Source organism: Urocampus carinirostris, chromosome 9, assembly GCF_059441175.1.
Source record: "Urocampus carinirostris isolate Australia breed hairy pipefish chromosome 9, RoL_Ucar_1.0, whole genome shotgun sequence".
Lineage (NCBI taxonomy): Eukaryota > Metazoa > Chordata > Actinopteri > Syngnathiformes > Syngnathidae > Urocampus > Urocampus carinirostris.
The window spans coordinates 26,796,272-26,808,058 of record NC_142357.1 but is presented as its reverse complement, the minus strand read 5'-3'; the positions used below and the strand labels follow the sequence as shown (position 1 = coordinate 26,808,058).

The following is an 11,787-nucleotide window of genomic DNA, read 5'->3' as shown; positions in this document are numbered from 1 at the left end:
CACATCGTAGCAGCATGATGCCAGACAAACATGGTGGCGGATTCTAAGGTAGGGATTCCACTGTGTAAAAGAAATACACATTTCTCGAGCTATGATTTTTTTTTTTTTTTTTTTTGGGTAAAAATTAATCATTGGTATGATATTTCACGTATTTTTGTTTAGTGTTCAAATCAATTGGTTTTTACGATTAGGACACACTAAATATAACACACTGTCCCTTTGAATATTAACAACTTCATCTTTTATTTTGTATTTAATTTTACGTGATGCTAGTAATAGACACTAGATGGCACTTTCGTCTTCTACGTGCCCCGAATCGCATCACAATTGCAAGACGAAGAAGAAAAATTGCGGAAAAATAACACACATTCAAAGACTTTCCCAAAATAGCAAATACAGTAGTGAAGTCATTAAACAACTGAAAATTTCGGCCACAAATTATTCCTTCCGAGGAAAATGTCGGTGCACTTTGACGAGAGGAGCGGGCTGGTTCCGTGTCAGACAAGCTGGGGTTCGTGGAGCCAAACCATGGAGGAGGTTTTCATCGAAGTCAACGTGCCGCCCGGGACGTCGGCGAAAGAAATTAAATGTATTTTAGGAACCAGAGACGTCGAGTTGAACGTCAAAGGGACTGAAATAATCAAGGTTTGCTGCTGTCATTCTGTTATTCGTATCAAGAATTTTAAAATTCATTGGGTAATTTACAGTGGCGGTTCTACACTATACTCCGTGGGCGAGACCACCTCAGGTCGCCCCGCCACCCCGGGAGACAACACCGTATTTATAAAAAAAATAATTAATATTTACAAATTCACTACACATAAAAATGGCAAATATTTATCCTAAAATGCTTACATAATAAATACACTACATACCAAAAATGGCAAATTTTTATCAAAAAATGTGAAGAGAACAATTATTTCTTGGGATCAAGAGGTCGCAGTTTCGATTCCCGGTTCCTCTGTGTTATATGTCGAAGTGTCCTTGGTCAAGACACTGAATTCCTAATGCCCCCAATAAGCAGGTAGACGCCTTGCATGGCCGACTCCCTTTTGGTGTGTGAGTGAGTGTGCAAAGTGGTAAGTGCGAAATATACTGTAAAGCGCTTGGGAGGTCTTCATTCACTTGAAAAACGCTATATAAATGGAGACCATTTACTTAGCACAGCAACTGGTAACCCAACGAGCCACAAAGAACTGGTAAGCATCCAGACTTTTATAAGCTTTGAGGTCAGCACTGGTGTATGGGGATACTCAATCTACAATATAGACGTGCAGAATATGTCAGGAGGAAGAAGGTATGGGTCGGTAGCTAGCATTGCTAATGCTATCCTCAGTTTCTCTAAATAGAACCCTTTGTGGTTTCTGCCAAGGTGAGCCCACTTATCTGGGGCGGCAGTAGTAGATAAAGCGCTAGTCTCATGATCAAGATGTCGCAGGTTTGAGTCCTGGCTATTTCGTGTTCGAAGTGTCCTTGGGCAAGACACTGAATCCCTAATGCCCCTATGAGCAGGCCTTGCTACGCTGACGCTGCTATCGGTGTGTGAGTGTGCGTTAATGAGTAAGTGTGACTTGAAAAGTGCTTTATAAAATGCAGACCATTTACTTAAATTCTTACAAATCCAATCACACAATTGTTCATGTTTGAAATCACACTAAAGAATATATAGTTATATAATGAAAAGAAAATACAAATCATTGACACAATCGTCATAAGCAAGCTTCTCCCCTATTTTGTGATTTATGCTGTAGACAGCAAGGCCAGTGAGCAGTTCCTCAGACATGGTTGACCTCAGGTACCACTTTATCAACTTCCGTTTTTAAAAGCTCTTCTCTGCTTAAGCACAGTCTAAAAAACTGTGCAGCAGTTGGCCTGGGTTTTATTATAAAGTTATTAATAATGTGCGTTATTTGTAAGAAAGGAGCCGCCAACAATTTTTTTATGGACGGTGGTACATTTATCATAATTTTTTTTTTTTCCTCCATATTATTCATTTGTATTTTGTTACATTTATAATTTACATAAAGCCTTTTAAGGACAGCCGTAAGGCTGATGTGGCCCTCGGTGAAAACGAGTTTGACATCCTTTTTTATAGTAACTTTAATAATAAATGAAGTCCATGTTCTGCTCCTTTTCAATAAAAGGATCAACAGATAAGTAATCCTCCATTATCAAAAAAGCAGATGTAACGGAAAAATAATTACTGGATTGCTGACTCCCTGTTAGTTTGCAAATTTTACCTCTAATGTGTGCCAAATAAGAATCAATGGGCTCAATATTGCCCTCTGCCATTAGACAAGAGAATTGCATGACTCACTATGCAGACTCTTTCAGTAATACATTACATGTTTCATTTTAAGTAAAAGCATAAAAAGACATTAAAAATGTCCACGTAATGAGAACAACAATACTGGTGGCTTGCCTTGCTGTTAGATTGTTCATACTATCATTAATTCTAGTGTTGTTGTGTGCGCCAATTCAGAATCATTAGTCTCATTATTGCCCTCTGCCATGAGGCAAGAGAATTCCTTGCCTCACCGTGCATCTGAAAACACTTGGCACAGTAATACATGACATGATAGTTGTATTCATCATTCAATGTGAAAATTCTTGAGATTTTGAAAAAGAAAATCCCCAATGACAAACAAATTTTAACACTGAATAAATATAATAATTTAATATATCTTGAGTTTATATTTCCATGACAGTTTAGGCAATGTCTTACTTGCCTACCTTGACTGCACGTTTATACTTCTCTATAAATTGAAGGTGGACAATAGAAACTTTATAGAAAATTACATGGCATGAATGAATCCCATGTTGTTATACAAAAAAAATAGTAATAATTAAGTATTTGATATCATAATAACATCTCAAAAATTGAGTATGACATCAATTAATATTGTGTTTTTCACTTTAACAGTTCAATTTGTTTTTCCACAAAATTTTGTCTGTAACATAAAACAGCGATATCCTTTTTTATATATCCATGATGACAGGAGAGGCACAGCCTTACCTGCCTTCCCTGACTACAAGTTACTGATTTTGAAATGCAATTTTCAGAATTTGACAGTTCTGGAACATCACATTCTCTTTAACACTTTGCCATGTTTCCATTATTTGACAGGGCAAGTGGTTCAGCGCAATTGTGTCTGATGAGGCCACGTGGACACTTGGTAGGTTCCAACTTCCAATTGTCTACCTTTTCGCCACACATTATCACTTATTTTATTTACAGAGGACAAATGTCTCATCCGAATTGTGCTGATGAAAACCAACCGGGAAGCGGGGAACTGCTGGTCCTCTTTGTTGGAGGGAGAATACTGTGCTAATGCTTGGGTCCAAGACCAGATGCAGAGGAAACTCACACTTGAGAGGTTCCAGCGAGAGGTTAGTTACACAACTATCAGAAGTGTAGCTTTATTCCAACTTCAGTGATACACATTAATGTGACAAATCATTTCCAGAATCCAGGATTTGACTTCAGCGGAGCAGATATTTCAGGAAACTACGGCGGTGGGGGTCCCGATTTTTCGAATCTGCAAAAGTGACCTACATCATGAACCCACATTGGGGTTTTCAGGTTAATCTTAATGAACACTACAGCTGGTATCACTGCACACTGGACCTGTCGGTCCAAGTAGGTCACATTTGAATGTTCTGTGTTTTGTGTATGCACGAGAAAACGTAATTTAGTGATTGTTCCATCTGTGTTTTCTGAGAGGGGAAAAGGTTGGTCAATTATAATAAGAATCTTCAAGTTTCACTTTTAAGTTGGTAGAGTAGACCCCCGGGAAAAGATCTCAATCCGTTCTGAGGTGACGATTACAAAGTGAAATTGACGTACAGCAGGGGATAGAAGCATGTGGTCATTGGCAAATGCCACCTGAAACCTCAGATAAAAACTTTAGAACCACAAAATCGTATCTGTTATGTTATATTTAGCTTTAATGTATAAGCATATGATCAAATACAATTTTTAAATAAATATATCTTTCAAGGAAAAATGAAATTTGATTAACTTTTGGTGTGGCAAGAGTTCAGCTGATTGAGTTGCACAGCGGGTGGATGGTAGGGGAGGAGGTAACTACTGCTAAACTTTTGAGGGTCGTCATTCTCCTAAATTTCCCCGCTGTATTTGCCTCTTTATTTTGAATAAACGTCACGATCATTGATTGGTACTGGGAATGCAACTTGGCAAGGGTGGCATTTGTGTGCACTCTTTGGATATCACAAGCGTTGTGTCCATGGTTGTTTTTGCTCCTCCTTTTAGCATCGCTACAAGCCTCGGACCCATACTTGTAAAGTTGTTATGAAGTACACAACATTTTAAACTGAATTACGAGAGTTCAGCTAATAGCATAGCTGTGTTTTCATGGCACCACACCAACCCATAGCAGACCAGCATTTCGTGACGTTGATCAACAGCGATCTTAGGGCGTAACTACTTATGCACAAATATCAGTATCATAGTTATAAGACACGCTAAATAATTTCTTGTCGATGTTGTACAGTGAGGAAAATGCTGTTTAGAGGAACCGTAAAATATCCTTTTTCACATTGTAAAGTGAAAACATCGCAAGGTGAGGATAGTGTATCCTGATGTCTACGGGTGTTAGCGAAGAAAACAAAATCTGACTTTTCAATAAAGTTTATTGAAAGGTGCACTTCCATTTGTAGATGGTGTATACTTCAGTCATTTTCAAATGTAGCTTTGCAACTGATAATGACAACACTCGTCATATACAACAATCGAAACAGCAAAAGGAACTGCAATGCAAATTCCAAATCACATTTTTTGACCAAACGATACCATGGTGGTGTTTCCGACTGAAATCAGAAAGAACATGCGACACTTCACACCATGCCACCAAATCTATCAAATGAAGAAAACGATTCATCCGTAACCATCGATGACCGTTGTGCCGATACCATCAACTTGCTTTATTAATCGGAGAAAAAAAAATAAAATCACCTTGGGTAGGAGTGTGCATTCAAGACAGCTTAGCAACCTAGGGTGGAAGTTAAGGATTTTGGGCCCGATTTCTTGGTTCCATGTTTGTGTTTCTCAAAATCCTTCTCCCTCCTCTTCCACATGGTGGACTGAGGACCTAGGTGGTTCAATACTTATTAGCTTAAAACCAGGAACCCGTAAAACACTTAGGTACGGATTCAAACAAGAACATACTTGCACGCGCACACCCTCAGAAGTCAAATTGAAGAAGGGTTGTTGACAAATTTCTACTTCCTGTTACCGTCTGGAAATAAATTACTTTCATTTAAAGAGCGCCATCTCACAGATGAGGATCTTTAAGTAAAAAATGAATAACTTGACGCAAGTCCACTGACAAATTAAGCCAATTAAAAAGGAAGATATTTGAGTCAGGTGACAACAAGATGACGGAGATTTTAACAAGCCGACTCGGGGATGGTGGGAAGGTGAGTGATTTTGTAGTAGCTGTGCTTGAGTTGGCGGGCGGTTCTTCCGGAAATGGTCCAGCGAAGTCGCTGACTGTTGGGCCTGGAGCACTTGGAGGTGGCGTATTCAGCCAGGCATTTGCCGACTAATTCACGCACACACACCAGATCGCCCTCTCTAATCTGTTTAGACACAGATGTTGCATTAAAATACAAATACTTAAAGCAAAGTCATCCGTCATACATACAGTAAGAAGGTTCCGCAGACTTTCCAGAGCCCCTGAGAGTTGGTCCCTTTCCTCGGGGTCATGGTGATCGTCCAACTCAAGACACAGCAGAGCCATAGCAAGAAGAGATGGCTGCAGACAAAATGGAAAAAAAGTTTCACAAAGGGAGTAAAAGTGATCATCTATGTCACAAGTCTCAAACTCGCAGCCTGCATGAGAATAGTTTGAGGCCCCCACCTTAAAGTGAAAGTTTAATATTAGAGCGGCCCTCAAGAGTTTGCTAAAGATGCTACCTCTGTGCTAATTAATCAGGCACGGCTCAAGATTAGGAACAATTCACTCGCAAATGCAACCACAATTACATTGAGTCTAGGATTTTGAAAAATTGACTAGCAAAACGCAAGTTCTGTCTGCAGTGCGCTTTGAACGCAGTATTCGAAAGTCTGTACATGACCGGCTGATCCCAAATGAAAGTAAGACTTCGCGGAAGTGTGAGGGAAAGACAGACCGAGAAACTGACAGATATGATCGTACTCACGTCAGAGGTAAAAGCTCTGGCCTAAAAATCTCTACTAGGGGCCGAGCTTCTCTCCTATTTTTTTTCCGGTGCCCTTTTGTTTGGTTTCATTTTGCTGCACTTTACTAAAATGAACACTTCAGTGCTGCACTTCGAAGTGAACACTTGATTTGGGGGACTCGGCCAGAAGTAAACCCGAAGCTGCACACTTTGGCCCCAAAGTATGCACGGGGCTGAAGTAAAGCTTCGGGCTATGTCCCTCAAATCAAGTTAAACGGGCGGGTTTGAGCTTACGTACCCGTGGGTCGGCTCAGGCTGGATTTTTTTAGGCCCAATCTTACCTCTTACTCACGTGCCGCGTTTGGTTTCTCGTGTTATTTTTTATCGTCATTTACCTTTTAGCGATTAATTTATTTTCTTACCAATTCACAAGTTTTTTTTAACCCCTTACCGTTCCTGTAAAATTAGCCTAAAATCCCAATCCAAGACATACCCAGAGTAAATCGAATGCTCTTCTTGAACTGTTTGAAGGATAAATTACTGCAAGAGCTGCTGATATCGAGTAATCAAGAGTTGGAACACAAATAAATGGGTTTTTAATCTCGCCTGATTATTTTTTTTGCAATCAAATGCATGCAAAAAAGTGTAGCATGGAAACACTGCCGTGTTGTAACACCCAGCGTCTTTCCTGAAGATTACAGGTGAGACAATATTTTCAAGTCTTCCCTAGTCAAATTAGATCACGGTCTGAAAAACTAAACATTCAATTTTACACATTTATCCGAAACGTGGCCATTTAGAGACGACCAGTTCACAGCCCATAAAACTTTGCATACGTGTATTTTACTTTGACCATTTTTAGACAGATTGAGAGTTGTAAATGTTTGATTTTTTATTTTTATTTTTTTTTAGAAATGAATCGATGATTGCGCACACTAGTGCGTAAAAATAATCACGATTGGCTTTGCACACGATTACTTTCGGCTCTGATTTGAATACACGCCGTAAATGTGACTATCTTTACATTCTGAATGTCATTGGCTGACCAATACATCAATGCACATTTGAATCAGTCACTATTGGCTTTTGAAGCCGAATTGGTCATGCCATTTTCTTTCACAATAAGTTGCCACAGGCCAAGGATCATAAAAAAAAAAAAATAAATAAAAAAAAAAAAGCTTTACAATGGATCAAAAGTGGTTTTAATCAAAAGGTCAGAAGCCAACGGAAGTATTAAAAATAATCTGATGAGTCTTTCTAAAGGGGAGTAATTAAGGCAAACACCCAATTTTAACCAAGATCGCCGAACAATGCAGGAATGCTTTTGGGCAGATTTTCTTACGAGTATATTTTGAAATGGTTATCAGGTCTTCAATCACAAGAGTTTAAGCTTTCCAATGATATGTGGAATGACATATTTTGGTGACATCGCGAAGACAGGACTTGGTTTATAAAAGTTGGAACGTTAAGGAGTTAACACTGCGGTGTGCCCTATAGCCGTGGAAATACGGTATTTGGGCTCCAATGTGGTCACTAAGAATCACAGACAACAAATTGTGGCCAACTCTAGATTTACACTGAACATCTTTGTTATAAAATGTAATCAGCAGGTTAATGAGGAACACCTACCTTTATTTTGGAGAAGACAAAGGAGCAGTGGCATGCTTTTAACTGAGCTTCCAGTCTCTCCAGGCTCAAGATTTTCTCACTGTTCAAAACCAATGACATCTTTTAGAATTTGATTCCATGGAGTAACGGCACTCCAACGTTGTAACAAGTGATAGTCACCTCTCTGCTCCTAGCTGCTCCTGGACATAGCTGTGAAAAACCCGGATGAAGCGGAGGGCAGTGGGGGCCTTCACCTTCCAGTTAAGTTTCTCCATAATGATCTTCTCCATGCGCATCATGTCAGAAACAGTGAAACGGTTTTGACTTATACGGATCAGGTCATTGGCAAGGGGGATGTTCTTGTTCTCTTCGGAGGACTTCACAGCAATGTAGAAGCAGCAGAGGCCCACACAGGACAGATGCTTTGGTTGAATCTGCACAAAAAGGAAAAACGTCACCGAGTGCCTTTTCAGGGAGAAACTTGACACTTCCTACATAGTTCATGGTTTCTACAACTTAAAGCAAGTTAAATTTAAGACTTTTTCATGCTTTTTGAAATAAAATAGAAGAACAAAAAATAATAATTGAAACAAACAAAACACAAAGATTTCTTGCACACAATGTATTCTGTCTCATACACATAACCTGGCACAGCTTTAAGACATGGCGAAAAAAGTTTGTTGGACAGTCACTTTTTTAGGTTCACACTTTCCCTTGGTCCAAAGTAAACGTCTCTGAAGTTGCTATGTGTATTGGAAGTAGACCTAAGACAAGAGTCCGCTCTGAAAGGCCCAACTGAAGCCACACCACTACTTCATAGCTAAGTTCTTGTGGTCAGCGATGTTACCATGAAAGTAAATCTGTGAGCCGTTAAAAAAAATGACAATTGATAAATGTAACTAAATTTTTTAATTCAAGCAAATGTAAATGTTATTGACGTGTTCACCTTTTAAAACTTTAAAAATAGGATTTGAGACATTTTAATGCCAATTAAGGTCTTATTTTTAGAATAATAAATTCAATGCCTTTTAAAGCCTTTTCAAGGATCCGCGAGAACCCCATTATTGCACAAACCTTCATGACTGAGAGGAAGCGATCGAGCAGGCTGATGGCCAGGGAGAACGTCTCTGAGCTGAAACCGAAGAACCTGCAGAGCGTGAGCAGGTCCTTCACCTCCAGCTCCCTCAGTCTAGTTGTCATCCTCAGCCCGTTGTCTGAAGCGCTCTCAATGATCCGCAAGCCACTGAGTTTTGGCTGATAGCGGCCTTCCAGATCTGTTAAGGCCTTCAGCTGGGCTGCCAAAGTTGGCGCTCCAGGTCCCGTCACTGTGTCGATCATCTATGTGCAAAACAAAAGGAAATATTTAGGAACTATGGCAGTGTTTTTTAACCTTCTTTGAGCCTAGGTACAGGGCTTTTAATTTAAAAAAAAACACATTTGCAAAAAAATTTCAAAAGTTGTATCAGTTTCACTTTTTTAAAGCAGTAATTGACAGCATAAAGAACAAGTCAAACTCATGGCCTCCGAGAACTGAATTTCTGAGCATCTAAAACTAAATGGGTCGAAAAAGCGCTTTAACCAAAAACTTAATTTCCTACAATGCCCGTCGACTACAATACCAGCAAAGTGACTGCTGAGCGTCACAACGCGGCAGTGTTTCCAAATCAATGTCAATGAAAAATGTTGCACCAAATATCACAAAAGATTGTCATGTTTAGTTTATATCATATACGTGTTGTGTCAAAATTATCAATTAGACCGTAATGTTTTTGACCCAATTACATATAAAACTTACATCAGCCCTCTTTGAGGATAGCAATTATGCATATGCGGCCCCTGGTGAAAATGAGTTTGACACCCCTGGTATAAAATTCTTATTGTTTGTGGTCACTATGGCTCGGGAGGTAATACAGGTTATTCATTTTGGGCAATAATTTAGAGTTGTATTTTTTACCCTTTTTCACAAATTGTACCATATTTTTATCTTGATTTCTAAAAATACTTGAAATGAGCAAAATTGTCATCTGATGGAACAATTTCTTTTTTACATTTTAACCAAAAGTAAAACACTTAAAATGATGCGCAAACGTTTAACTTCATTTGATTTGGGGTTTTTTTTCCAGTGCAATCATAAAAAGCTTCACGAATCAAAGAAATATATTACCCTGGACTAACTCATGATTGTCTTTGCCATTGATCATAACGTAGAGAACGTTGTATTAAGATTAGACATGTCACTCCACAAAAACACACAAAGTGAAAGAGTCCCCTGTGCTATCAGTGCAATAACATTTGGCAGCAACCAAAATTCCCAAATGAAGCAAGAATACATGGTTACTCATTTTCAATGCAATTGGACAGATATTTTTGCATTCTTGTGCACTTTAAGGTGGTGATGGGTTGAGGTGAGAAACTGATCCTGGCTAGTCCTATTAAGGGACCTTGAGAGCCTACCAGTCAACGGGTCAAAGAGGTCGTGACTCGGGTGGGAGGAGTCCTAAATAATTTTGCTGCTGTAGGTGGCAATGTCCTTTATTGATTTTCTAGACTGTGTTGATAAATCATTTTAATCATCAAAGTGAACCTAAACGCATGACACTTTCGAGAATGTCAGTTTTTAAATTCTACAATAAAACCGGTCGTTTTAAGATTTCTAGCCACCAGGCTGTACTTGGCCAAGACAACACAGGCAGTGGTTCCCCTATGACCCTAGTGGTTAAGGGATCCAACAAACCAGGCTGTGACATTTCAAAACACAGGAAATAAACTAATGTGCTGGCACCTACTGAATTGGGTAAATGTTACTTAGCTGACCATTGGAAGAAAGCAATGATGTTTTTTTTGTTTTCTTTCCAATTGGGCATTTTCCTACGGAACACTAGTGTGCCGACACAATGGTTGAAACAAGAGATCAAAAAAACTGAATTAGTTTTATATTGCTAACTCAGGACAGAGTACAGTAGGTGTTATCTTTTCATTACCACGATATGATCAATAAAAGAGTCAGTTTTATACAACAATATTATGGTTTACAAGCAGCAGGTCACTTGTGCACGCCACTTTTCACAGTCAGGTTATTCTGGTGCAACTCAGCAGCTGTCAAACTGGGTTCAACTGGACTGGTGGGGGATGGGGAGAATGGACAGACGAATTGAAGTCACAGGAGAATAATATTATTCCTATTCAACTAATTTCATTTAATTTAATCTTTTGACCAGGCTGTTGAACAAATCGAACACGCAAATCATAGTTGACAGTCCACCAAGATTGAGAAAATAAGCAAAAATTGTTAGGGGGCGTGATCGAGATAGGCCGTTGGGAATATGCCCGAACATATCCCATTCCCATACAGAGGAATAGCGATAACACAAGGCCTCGCGGACCCGGTACCAAGAAGATCACCCTACGTAACGTTATTTGCACTTAATAACATTAAGAGCAAAAATGACGCTCATTGTAGTGACATGTCTCGTTCGTAGATTAGCAAGTAATCACGTAACCGCTAGCCCGTGGGGCTAATGCTAATTCAGTCCAAAATTGACCATAACCCATCAACATAAGAATAAACATTGAAATTATATGCATTTACATGTTTTTTATAATAAGTGTCAATAGTTGAGACAGTTTAGGGGAAAAATGAGGGTTAATTGTGGTGTTACTTACCTTGGCTAAAGTTAGTACTGTAGGGGGTAACTCCGGAGTAAAAGCGGGTGAATTCGGTGTAAAACACCAAAAATAAAAGTATGGACTTTCTTTTAAGAAAGTTTTAAGCAGATTTTGGTACCTGCCTATGCACACTCCCGACCCTTGGAGTAAGGCGACGGGGAAAAGGACAGATCGGTGTATATTAGGGCTTAAAACCAGCCCCATGTCGTAACACGGCGAGATTTCATTGGTCATTGAAGGTGGCGTTTATCATTTCGTAATTCTATTGGATTGTTTTTAAGTCTAACATTCAAGACCCGCCTTCTGGAAACTGGGCGACCAATGCACGACGGGAAAGGAAAAGACGTTTGG

At 39.3% G+C, this 11,787-nt stretch overlaps 2 protein-coding genes across 2 annotated transcripts; one reads left to right on the top strand and one right to left on the bottom strand.

The window, feature by feature from the left end:
* The first annotated feature begins 318 nt into the window (after positions 1-318).
* nudcd2 (NudC domain containing 2) lies at positions 319-4,667 on the top strand. Its single transcript, XM_088343389.1, has 4 exons — positions 319-645; positions 3,128-3,176; positions 3,239-3,390; positions 3,468-4,667. The coding sequence occupies exons 1-4, from the start codon at positions 457-459 to the stop codon at positions 3,549-3,551; spliced, it is 474 nt and encodes a 157-aa protein (XP_088199515.1). The 5' UTR covers positions 319-456; the 3' UTR covers positions 3,552-4,667.
* Positions 4,636-11,618, bottom strand: ccng1 (cyclin G1). Its single transcript, XM_088343388.1, has 6 exons — positions 11,434-11,618; positions 8,845-9,108; positions 7,951-8,204; positions 7,792-7,870; positions 5,667-5,777; positions 4,636-5,601 (listed from the first exon to the last, which is right to left on the bottom strand). Exons 2-6 carry the CDS (start codon positions 9,106-9,108, stop codon positions 5,410-5,412), a joined length of 900 nt encoding a protein of 299 aa, XP_088199514.1. The 5' UTR covers positions 11,434-11,618; the 3' UTR covers positions 4,636-5,409.
* Between the last annotated feature and the right edge of the window lie 169 nt (positions 11,619-11,787).